Consider the following 12328-nt stretch of genomic DNA (forward strand, 5'->3'; position numbering starts at 1 on the left):
CTGAGATGTTCTCTTCAGAAGGTCTGCTTAAGCTACTTTGAAGGCTCGCTTTGGAGTGATGTATTGGTTCGTGTTATCTTTCATATGCGTCTTTTATTGACACCATCTCTTTGTTTTGTGATAAAAATGAATTTTCAGAAAGAATTAAAACTTACGAATTAAATCATATGAATACCAAACAAATTTTCTATAAATATATTCGCATCGAATACCGAAAGCGACAAATGCGTGACTATTGAAAGGTTACGCTTTACAGACAGGCAGTGTTAACTACTATTTAACTAAGTCCATATACTGGAATTAAACATGTTGCTCAACCCTGAACTCACGCGCTGTTTCAAAAAATTTCATCCGATTTTTCAAGACCACTTCTTCAATATGAAGGAAGACAGAAACTTGGTATGAATTTTAACTTACGTATTGAAACTAAAAGTTCACATTTTTTAACACTACAATTTGTCGATCCATGTGGTTGCCGGTAGGGGTCTCCTGGTGCAGCTAGGTCGCGACCTCGCTCTTTCATTATCCCACTGGCTAATGAAAGAGCGAGGTCGCGACCTAGCTGCACCAGGAGACTCCTACCGGCAACCACATGGATTGACAAATTGTAGTGTTAAAAAATGTGAACTTTTAGTTTCAATGCATCGAGTCTAGATGACAAAAGCCGGCACCGAAAGCCGTTTTGGGTTCTCCGTTTCGACAGGTGCAATTCAGCTACAGTTGTGCGGCTAGATAGGTGACTGCACCCCGTGCAGCTCCAAGAATTCGATGACAGCACCAGCAGTTTCAAGACACTGCTTTTCTACGACGAAATCAGCGGAGCGCACACCTGAAGCTCACTCGCCCGCAGCTCGTGGTCGTGCGGTAGCGTTCTCGCTTCCCACGCCCGGGTTCCCGGGTTCGATTCCCGGCGGGGTCAGGGATTTTCTCTGCCTCGTGATGGCTGGGTGTTGTGTGCTGTCCTTAGGTTAGTTAGGTTTAAGTAGTTCTAAGTTCTAGGGGACTGATGACCATAGATGATAAGTCCCATAGTGCTCAGAGCCATTTTTTTTTTTTTTTTTTTTTTGAGGCTCACTGCTGCTTTTCGAAATACGCCTGTCGATGGTTTACTGGTGATTCTCCGGATATGCCGGTTGTATATCATGCTACGTTACAGGGTAGCGTTGTATTGGTAGGGGCGTGAACAATTTGATCGAATGTATGAGATCACAGGAGCTCATATTTGTATCTGTACATATTATAAGTTGCAGTCCATCGCCGCGTTTTTCTGTCTTTAGATAGACTGATTCATGAGGAAGATTTGTGTATGGTGGGTGAGGCAGCTAAGACAGGCCACTCAGATATATCGAGAATGAATAAATATATCGATGTGTGGTTTTGGGCAAGTCATAGCGGACTATAAGGCAAATTTCCTGACGTTCGCATGTAATTTTTATCGTTTACAGTCGCAGAATTAAGGCATCGACTTTGTTTTTTTTAAAGGGAACTGTAAATTTTTTGTGGCGTTTTAATGACGCTTCTAAGAGAACTTCAACGACGTAACATGTATAGGACTTGATCAAATAGTATCAAGATAACATCGTGGCAAACCGCTGTCCCGGCGCCAGGGGAAGAGGTTCCACAAACGTCTGCCCTATTACACCGAATATATGAGGGCGGGCAGGAATTCCAAAACCACACATCAGTGATTCAAAAGCTGTAACACGAAAACACGGTGCCGGAGCCATAAAACTTGGTCTGTGGAGCAGTGGAAGAAAAACATTTGGTCGGAGGAGTCTTGTGTAACACTGTATCCAGTTTCTGGCGGAGTTAACGTCCCAAGAGTGAAACATGGCAGAGGTTCGGTGATCATTTGGGCAGCCATACTGAAGTGTTCCATGGGCCCCAATGGTATAACTGCCAAGATTATGTGATCATTTTGGTTGATCAGGCCCATCTTATGGTGCAGTTTTTGTTCCCCAGTGGTGATGCTGTTTTCCTGGAGGACAGGGGTCCCATTCACACAGCTCGGGTCAACCAGGACTAGTTTTGTGAGCACAAAGATGAACTGCCGCATCTCCCCTGGACACCATAGTCACCAGATTTCGATATTATAGGGCCTTTGTGGTCTGCTTCGGAGAAAACGGTGCGTGATAGCTATCAACCTCCATCTTCGTTTCCACTACTTTGCAGGAAGGATGGTGTAAGATTCCTTTGAAAACTATATAGGACCTGTATTTGTCCATTCTGTGACGACTGGGAGCTGTTTTGAATGCCAAAGGTTTTCCTATATCCTATTATTAATGGTTTTATGTTGTGTATTTGGTGTTGTCCACCCTCTGTACTTTCTGAAGCTTTCTCGTACTTACCGAAAAGAAGGCTGTCTTCACAATTTACGGGCGAATCTTAATACAGTTCGAGGTCACAGGTGACGTAATTTTAATGACACGGTTAGTATCGGCTAAAGGTCATTAGGAATTTTTTTAACAATTTTGCAGTCGCTGTAGTTGTTATTTACCCCAGTTGAGTAAGTCAGCACTTCATGTACTACAATAGGAGGTGTACCTATATTATAACCTAGTGTATTTTTACTTCCTGTGGAGTCTCGTCAAGGACGAATTTTGCACCCCTACCAGCGACACTGTTGGAAAATGGTTCAAATGGCTCTGAGCACTATGGGACTCAACTGCTGTGGTCATTAGTCCCCTAGAACTTAGAACTAGTTAAACCTAACTAACCTAAGGACATCACAAACATCCATGCCCGAGGCAGGATTCGAACCTGCGACCGTAGCGGTCTTGCGGTTCCAGACTACAGCGCCTTTAACCGCACGGCCACTTCGGCCGGCTGACACTGTTGGAAATGAGAAGGCAGATTACTACAGTCATTGAGGACATTACGTCAGACTTTCTTGAAAGACAGCCGCATTAAACATGTAAAACATTTGTACAACTTGGCTTCAAGAAGGCTTTAGCCATTACGACGCCACTGTCATATGGTTTTTAACCAAAGGCGTGAAGAAACTGCAGAAGTTTTTTGGTACTATATCCTCAAGAAGCAGAAGAAGAATGGGAAACTTTGAGAGATGAAATAGTGAAGGTAGCAGAGGATCAAGTAGGTAAAAATATGAGGGCTAATAGAAATCCTTGGGTAACAGAAGAGATATTGAATTTAATTGATGAAAGGAGAAAATATAAAAATGCAGTAAATGAAGCAGGCGAAAAGGAATACAAGCGTCTCAAAAATGAGATCGACAGGAAGTGCAACATGGCTTATCAGGGATGGCTAGAGGACAAATGTAAGGATGTAGAGGTGCATATCACTAGGGGTAAGATAGATACTGCCTACAGGAAAATTAAAGAGACCTTTGGAGAAAAGAGAACCACTTGTATGAACATCAAGAGCTCAGATGGAAACCCAGTTCTACGCAAAGAAGGGAAAGCAGAAAGGTGGAAGGAGTATATAGAGGGTCTATGAAAGGGCGATGTTCTTGAGGACAATATTATAGAAATGGAAGAGAATGTAGATGAAGATGAAATAGGAGATATGATACTGCGTGAGGAGTTTGACAGAGCACTGAAAGACCTAAGTCGAAACAAGGTTCCGGGAGTAGACAACATTCCATTATAACTACTGACAGCCTTGGGAGAGCCAGGCCTAACAAAACTCTACCATCTAGTGAGCAAGATGTATGAGACAGGCGAAATACCCTCAGACTTCAAGAAGAATATAATAATTCCAATCCTAAAGAAAGTAGTTGTTGATAGATGTGAAAATTACCGAACTATCAGTTTAATAAGCCACGGCTGCAAAATACTAACACGAATTCTTTACAGACGAATGGAAAAACTGGTAGAAGCCGACCTCGGGGAAGATCAGTTTGGATTCCGTAGAAATGTTGGAACACGTGAGGCAATACTGACCCTACGACTTATCTTAGAAAATAGATTAAGGAAAGGCAAACCTACGTTTCTAGCATTTGTAGACCTAGAGAAAGCTTTTGACAATGTTGACTGGAATAATCTTTTTCAAATTCTGAAGGTGGCAGGGGTAAAATACAGGGTGCGAAAGGCTATTGACAATTTGTACAGAAACCAGATGGCAGTTGTAAGAGTCGAGGGGCATGAAAGGGAAACAGTGGTTGGGAAGGGAGTGAGACAGGGTTGTAGCCTATCCCCGATGTTATTCAGTCTGTATATTGAGCAAGCAGTAAAGGAAAAAAAAAGAAAAATTCGGCGTAGGAATTAATATCCATGGAGAAGAAATAAAAACTTTGAGGTTCGTCGATGAGATTGTAATTCTGTCAGAGACAGCAAAAGACCTGGAAGAGCAGCTGAAAGGAATGGACAGTGTTTTGAAAGAAGGATATAAGATGAACATCAACAAAAGCAAAACGAGGATAATGGAATGTAGTCGAATGAAATCGGGTGATGCTGCGGGAATTAGATAAGGAAATGAGACGCTTAAAGTAGTAAATGAGTTTTGCTATTTGGAGAGCAAAATAACTGATGATGGTCGAAGTATAGAGGATATAAAATGTAGACTGGCAATGGCAAGGAAAGCGTTTCTGAAGAAGAGAAATTTGTTAACATCGAGTATAGATTTAAGTGTCAGGAAGTCGTTTCTGAAAGTATTTGTATGAAGTGTAGCCATGTATTGAAGTGGATCGTGGATGATAAATAGTTTAGACAAGAAGAGAATAGAAGCTTTCGAAATGTGGTGCTACAGGAGAATGCTGAAGATTAGATGGGTAGATCATATAACTAATGAGAAAGTATTGAACAGAATTGGAGAGATGAGAAATTTGTGGTATAACTTGACTAGGAGAAGGGATCGGTTGGTAGGGCATATTCTGAGGTATTAAGGGATCACCAATCTAGTATTGGAGGGCAGCGTGGAGTGTAAAAATCGTAGAGGGAGACCAAGAGATGAATACACTAAACAGATTCAGAAGGATGTAGGTTGCAGAAGGTACTGGGAGACGAAGAAGCTTGCACAGGATAGAGTAGCATGGAGAGCTGCATCAAACCAGTCTCTGGACTGAAGACCGCAACAACAACAACATCCTCAACTGCACTGCTCATAACAAGGCAATCTACCAACTATTTATCTGTTATACTTGAAAAAAAGGACAGCCAGACTTATTACAACCCACACTCTGAACGAGCGTGTTTTTGGTCAGTATAGAGACGTTCATATCTAAAGGTCATTTCAAGTACAGGATTCATTTTTTTTTTAATTCCACATCAAAATTTATCAGTGCTGAATGTAACAGCAGCAACGATAATTTCTGCGTTGTAGTCAGTTCATTGAGACAGAATATTGCACGTCTTTCTTGGTTGGTTGCAGTACTTAGGTAAAATCTGTTTGCATAAAATCAATCATTAAAATTTTGAGAGTATATTAACTATTTTTAGATGACAAATATCAACTTAAATTGTTTTTTAAAAGATCTGATGTAACGAAGGGGTGTCGATAAATATCTTGTCTGTTTGGTTCTGGTTCTCCAACGCAAATTCTAACATTAATAAAACATAAATGAAATTACTGTTCCAAGTTGAATGTATAGATTTCATTATCAAAATTCTTTCCATCAGAACGTGGCGATAGTAAATACAAAGTAGTAGAGTCGAATTTCAGGAGGAATTGCTCAAGGTGAGTTTAGTCAAGATTCCCGTTCCAATGAGGAATGCAATCACTATTTTAGTGAAAAACAGAAATTATGAAAACGATAATTGACTGTAAGCAATGAAGTGCGGCGAATACTTTGTTGCTATATACAACGACCCAATAGTTTTTTGCCTACTAAACGCTTAAGAAAAAGTTCGGTAATTAAAATTCAGTCAGGTCAAAGAGGGCATTATAATGTAACATAGTGTTGAAAGTGTCGGTATTGTTGCTTGTATTCGCGAGTTCCGAATTTAGACGCTACGGAAGACCGACAGTCCTAGCAAGGTCACGCTGTTTCACAGACGCTACCAGACTCGTAAAAACAGACGCAAAAAGAATACTTACAAAAACAGCGACAGAGTCGGTATAATACTGATAACTCGCTGTGTGGCAGCATGCTGACAGAGGTCTCTCAGTGGAGGACAGAAAGCTGGACGTAATATGGCGTGAGGTCAGCGTAAGTACAGCGTCAAATGGGGCTGGCTCCTCTACACGAGACCGTTGAAGGAACGGGAAAAAGACTTAGTGTGTCAATTAGAGAGCAGTAACGGTTCACTGTAGTGGTGTTTTTCATTACAACATGACCCGGAGACATTTGGATGACTTCTCACGGAGAAGAATCATCGGGAAACTGGGAGAAGGACGACGTGCGGCGAGTGTAGCCCAGGAGTTTGGTGTTGCTCTACCTTGTTGAAGAGGCAGGAAGGGACTTAGTTGAAGCAGCGGGTGCAATTGCATCCACGTTTAACAGCACTGCAAGGCACGCGAACTCGTGCTCCACAGTGGCACGGCGACTGCATGGGATTGGTCTTTTTGCCGGACGATCAGTACACTGTGTTCCGTTGACACCTGCAGATCGGCGGCACCGTTTGCGATGGTGCTAAGAGCATAGAGACTGGTCCAACGAAGAGTGCGATCACGTGCGGTTCTTGAATGAGAGCAGATTCAGTCTGAGTAGTTATTCTGGACGTCCCCTCATATGGCGAAAGGTGGGAACACGTAATGCACCCAGGAACATGGTCGAAGGTGATCGTTTTGGTGATCCAGTTGTGTGGGGAGGCAAAATGTTGCTTGGGCGTACTGACTTCCACATCTTTGAATACGGTACAATCACCGGACATGGTTATTATGACACTATACTCCTTCCCCAAGTGTTTTCTCAGGGGTTCACTCGGTCCAGACTTCATTTTTATGGACGATAATGCACGACCGCATGGAACAGCGCAGTTGGAGGAGTTCTTGGAACAAGAGAATATTCAGCGAATAGACTGGGCTGCCTATTCCGCCGACTTAAATCCCATGGAGTATGTGTGGGATTTATTGGGGGTGACGTATTGCAGCACATGCACATGCATCAATGAGTGTCCAGCGGTTGCAAAGCGCGTTGCTGGAGGAATGGAACTCCTTACCAACCTTGTGGCCAGAATGGCAGGATGTTGAAAATCACGAATTGCCGCCTACGGTGATCACACACCCAATGAAGGACCATGTCTCGCCTTTTGTAATGCCCAGCGGATCATCAAAGATAGCGACGATTTCAGTGGAACTATACTGTTGGCCATTAAAATTGCTACACCAACAAGAAATGCACATGATAAACGGGTATTCATTGGACAAACATATTCTACTAGAACTGATATGTGATTACATTTTCACGCAATTTGGGTGCATAGATCCTGACGAATCAGTACACAGAACAACCAACTCTGGCCGTAATAACGGCCTTGATACGCCTGGCCATTGAGTCAAACAGAGCTTGGATGGCGTGTACAGGTACAGCTGCCCATGCAGCTTCAACACGATACCACAGTTCATCAAGAGTAGTGACTGGTGTATAGTGACGAGCCAGCTGCTCGGCCACCATTGACCAGACGTTTTCAGTTGGTGAGAGATCTGGAGAATGTGCTGGCCAGGGCAGCAGTCGAACATTTTCTGTATCCAGAAAGGCCCGTACAGGACCTGCAACATGGGGTCGTGTATTATCCTGCTGGAATGTAGGGTTTCGCAGGGATCGAATGAAGGGTAGAGCCACGGGTCGTAACACATCTGAAATGTAGCGTCCACTGTTCAAAGTGCCGTCAATGCAAACAAGAGGTGACCGAGACGTGTAACCAGTGGCAACCCATACCATCACGCCGGGTGATACGCCAGTATGGCGACGACGAATACACGCTTCCAATGTGCGTTCACCGCGATGTCAACGAACACGGATGCGACCATCACGATGCTGTAAACAGAACCTGGATTCATCCGAAAAAATGACGTTTTGCCATTCGTGCTCCCAGGTTCGTCGTTGAGTACACCATCGCAGGCGCTTCTGTCTGTGATGCAGCGTCAAGTGTAACCGCAGCCATGGTCTCCGAGCTGATAGTCCATGCTGCTGCAAACGTCGTCGAACTGTTCGTGCAGCTGGTTGTTGTCCTGCAAACGTCCCCATCTGTTGACTCAGAGATCGAGACGTGGCTGCACGATCCGTTACAGCCATGCGGATAAGATGCTTGTCATCTCGACTGCTAGTGATACGAGGCCGTTGGGATCCAGCACGGCGTTCCGTATTACCCTCCTGAACCCACCGATTCCATATTCTGCTAACAGTCACTGGATCTCGACCAACGCGAGCAGCAATGTCGCGATACGATAAACCGCAATCGCGAAAGGCTACAATCCGACCTTTATCAAAGTCGGAAACGTGATGGTACGCATTTCTCCTCCTTACGCGAGGCATCACAACAACATTTCACCAGGCAACGCCGGTCAACTGCTGTTTGTGTGTGAGAAATCGGTTGGAAACTTTCCTCACGTCAGCACGTTGTAGGTGTCGCCACCGGCGTCAACCCTGTGTGAATGCTCTGAAAAGTTAAACATTTGCATATCACAGCATCTTCTTCCTGTCGGTTAAATTTCGCGTCTGTAACACGTCATCTTCGTGGTGTAGCAATTTTAATGGCCAGTAGTGTAATTTCTTGGAGCAAAAATATCGCTTCTGTTCGTCTCATTGGATATTTCTTTCAGTTTCCTCCTGTACTTTACTGTAGCAGTTCTTTCTATATATGGTCAAAGTTTCATCGAGCTATGTTACGTTGCAATGGAACATCATAGGAAACTACTTTCGGCCATAATTTTGCACACTAGTGCGTGTTCAACGTTTATTCACTGACATCTATACTCACTGTCTTCCAGGGCTGCTTAGAGACAACGCTCTGGCCTCATATGAAGTTCTGCATCTCATCTCAAGAAGATTATAGAAAGAAGAGGAATAGCATTCTAGGAGCTCCTATCTCTGCAAGGAGTGTAGGACAGTCTTTAATTGACAGTGTAATCAAGTTCTTTATGCGTGAGAGCTGCTTCGAAGATACCAGGTCAAAAATATTTAAATACTCAGAGCATGCTATAAGTTAAAATTAAAGCAATTGCTTTAATTTGTAAACGATCGCTGACCACGCAGCCATGATGAAAACTTTAAGTATGTTATAAGAATGAAACACAGCTCTGCGTTTGACCATTTCTCAGCCTTCGATCTCGTCTGGAAAATGAACTAAAAGTAGCAACCAAAAGAGCCATCTCTTTAATCTTAGCATCTAAAATGGTTAAAAATAGCACAAGAGATTCAATTCAATGGCAAGTACTAAACTTACGTTTTTGCCACCGAACCATTTGAGCGATGCCTCTGCTTCGTCAACTCTTCCTCTTGCAATGAGCCAGACTGGGCTCTCGGGAATGCACGTCCATATGAGAATTATTGGTACAATTATGTATATCATACTCAACCAGGAACAGGTTCGCCAATGTAGTAATGCTCCTTCGCCGTAGATTATAAGCATTCCTAGAAACAAGAGCGAACAACGTTTTATTCTGTTTTACAAGAAATATGTCAAACACTTAAGATTTCACAATTTTTGGAGGAGGGCAATATATTTCTGCATTCAAAATATCTCGGAAACTGTTTAGAATAAAATGAAATTACAAATTTATAGAAACTCTGAAAGTAATGTGTGTTGATGAACCATGACATCATACCCTTGCAGCTGTCATTTTGACCAAGTCAAGTTGGCAGGAAATATCATTTTGATTTACTTGTGAGCTGTGTACCAGTGAACATGCAGTGAATGGAGACTGACATTGCAAGTCGGATTCAGACACAATGCACAAAACGCGACATCAACATTCACTAAAAAATCTTAGAGGTCAAAAGTCGTCTATTCGTTTTGATTTAAACTAATCCAGATAGGCGCTACCTTTTCCGATTATATCCTCAACCAGTTTTGATTGTCTAATTTGCCATTACTTTAGTAGACCCACCTTTTCCCATATAACTACAGAATTTCTTTTCTCCGTGCACTTCAAAGGGGACTGGGAGGTGGCTAGTAATTTACTTACTTCTTGAATACCACATTCGTGTACCGTGCATACAGTCATACGTTCCTGGTAGCATACATTCTTTACTAAGATGGTCCAATAGAGGAATGTTAAGGATATGGTACGAACATACGTAGACGCAGTTCACATCAAATAATCGCTTTTATTAATGGTGAGGAATACACGAGAATCTATTACTTTATCTCTTGAAAAACAAGATTGTTGACCATTCTGGTGATTTAGTAGGTTATGGAAATGTGTGACAGCGTTGAATATTCACAAGTCAATTATGATCAAAATAAGAGTTCACTATAATAATACGAATACCATCACAAAGTATACACAACATTATTGAATCCATATAAAAAGAAATATGGTCCCTCGACACATGTAATGATTACACTCAGTCAAGATTGAGTGGGGACGTTGGCATACGTGAATTGGGAGTGGATTTGAAACTAGCAGATGTCACAAAAGGGAAAATAACTCAGTTTTCTATTTGCGCAATTAAGTGCTAAAAATGGCTCTGAGCACTATGGGACTTAACTTCTGAGGTCATCAGTCCCCTAGAGCTTAGAACTACTTAAACCTAACTAACCTAAGGACATCACACACATCCATGCCCGAGGCAGGATTCGAACCTGCGACCGTAGCGGCCGCGCGGTTCCAGACTGTAGCGCCTAGAACCGCTCGGCCATTCCGGCCGGCGCAATTAAGTGCTCAGAGAGGTTCTAAGAGCTTTATGATCCCATCCCAATGCCATAATACCATACAGGCAAAGACAGAGGAATTGAACTACAGCGGGATAGAATCAGAGATTTCCTACAAAATGTCTATAAATTCAATAACTTAGTTTAAATCTCTTTTCCACCACATGAACAGGAGTTCATTCTGTGTAGAATACCCGCTGTAGAAGTATGAAACCGGAATTTGGTTGCAATAATTACACTCTGTTGTTTGAAACTGATAAACAATATTTTATTCAAAATAATCACGTTGTTATTTATACATTTCTTCCACTTCTTCTATCAATAATCAGTTCTTTTCAAGCGAACCAGTCATCGAGCCATTTTAGTACATTTTCATGCGAATTGAAGCGTTGTTCAGCGAGAGCGTGTCCCAGTGATGCAAATAGATGATAATCGGACGGAGAGAAGTCAGGAGAACAAGCCGCATGCCCTAGTATTTCCCAAATGAACGCCTCGGTCGTTTCCCTGACTCGTTTTGCTGTGTGTGATGGAGCCTTATCATGGAGCAATATTACTTTGTGTTGCCTTTTCCCATATTCCGGTCGTTTTTCACGCAATGCTCGATTTAAATCGATCATTTGCTGTTGGTAGCGATCAGTGTTAACGGTTTCACCAGGTTTTAGCAGCTCATAATAGATGACACCTTTCTGATCCCACCCACCACAGAGCATTGTCTTCTTTCCAAAGCGACTTGATCTTGCAGTGGATGTCGATGGTTTGCCTGGATTCACCCACGATTTATGACCCTTAGGATACTCAAAATACATCCATTTTTCGTCACCTGTCACTATTCGGTGGAGAAACGACTTTCTTTTGTATATGGCGAGCAGTATTTCACAAGTGGTCTTTCGATTTGCTCGCTGTCTGTCATTCAGTTCACGCGGAACCCATTTTCTGCACCTTTCCCATAGCTTTCAACCGCAGAGTAACGACTTTCTGCGCCACATTCAATTGTTCCGCGAGTTCCTGTTGAATTTGGGTATCATCTTCATCCAATAATGCCTGCAATTCGTTGTCTTCGAACTTTTTAGGTGGTTTCCCGCGCTCATCGTTTCTCACGTCAAAATCACCACGTTTGAATTTCTTGAACCACTCTAAACACCGTGTTTTTCCCAAGAGCAAGTTCGTCGAAAGCTTCGACAAGCATTCGATGCGATTCTGCAGCAATTTTTTTCAAAATGACAACACAGATAGCGGTGTATGAACTTGGGGTACTGTGTGTTGACATCGGTAGTCAGCCGTTACAGGTAGCAGATGGCGCTGCAAACGCGATCTCACAGGCCCTACACTGACGGCTAGCACCATCTATAGGGAAATTCCGATTTCATACTTCTACACCTGGTACTTTGGTCTATTCACTGGGGATGCCTCTGACCACGAAACAGTTAATTTCATTACATATGGTGATTGCGCAGCACAAAGGTTCAAACCTCACTGCACGGGAAACGATTATAAAACCCGCAATAAAAGTAATGGAAGCACACACAAGAACCAAGAATTGATATCTGATGGCGATTACACAATTAAACAGTTACGCACTTCACTAAACATGGGTATGACACTGAAATTGATCA

General features: G+C 42.7%; 1 protein-coding gene across 1 annotated transcript in view; it reads right to left on the reverse strand.

The window, feature by feature from the left end:
* Positions 1–12328, reverse strand: part of LOC126248682 (facilitated trehalose transporter Tret1-2 homolog) — a 308477-nt gene that overhangs the window by 41084 nt on the left and 255065 nt on the right. Inside the window, exon 6 of the mRNA XM_049949949.1 lies at positions 9285–9472. Coding sequence (XP_049805906.1) covers positions 9285–9472 — 188 coding nt within the window. The remainder of the gene's footprint in view (positions 1–9284; positions 9473–12328) is intronic.

Source organism: Schistocerca nitens, chromosome 3, assembly GCF_023898315.1.
Source record: "Schistocerca nitens isolate TAMUIC-IGC-003100 chromosome 3, iqSchNite1.1, whole genome shotgun sequence".
Classification (NCBI taxonomy): Eukaryota; Metazoa; Arthropoda; class Insecta; order Orthoptera; family Acrididae; genus Schistocerca; species Schistocerca nitens.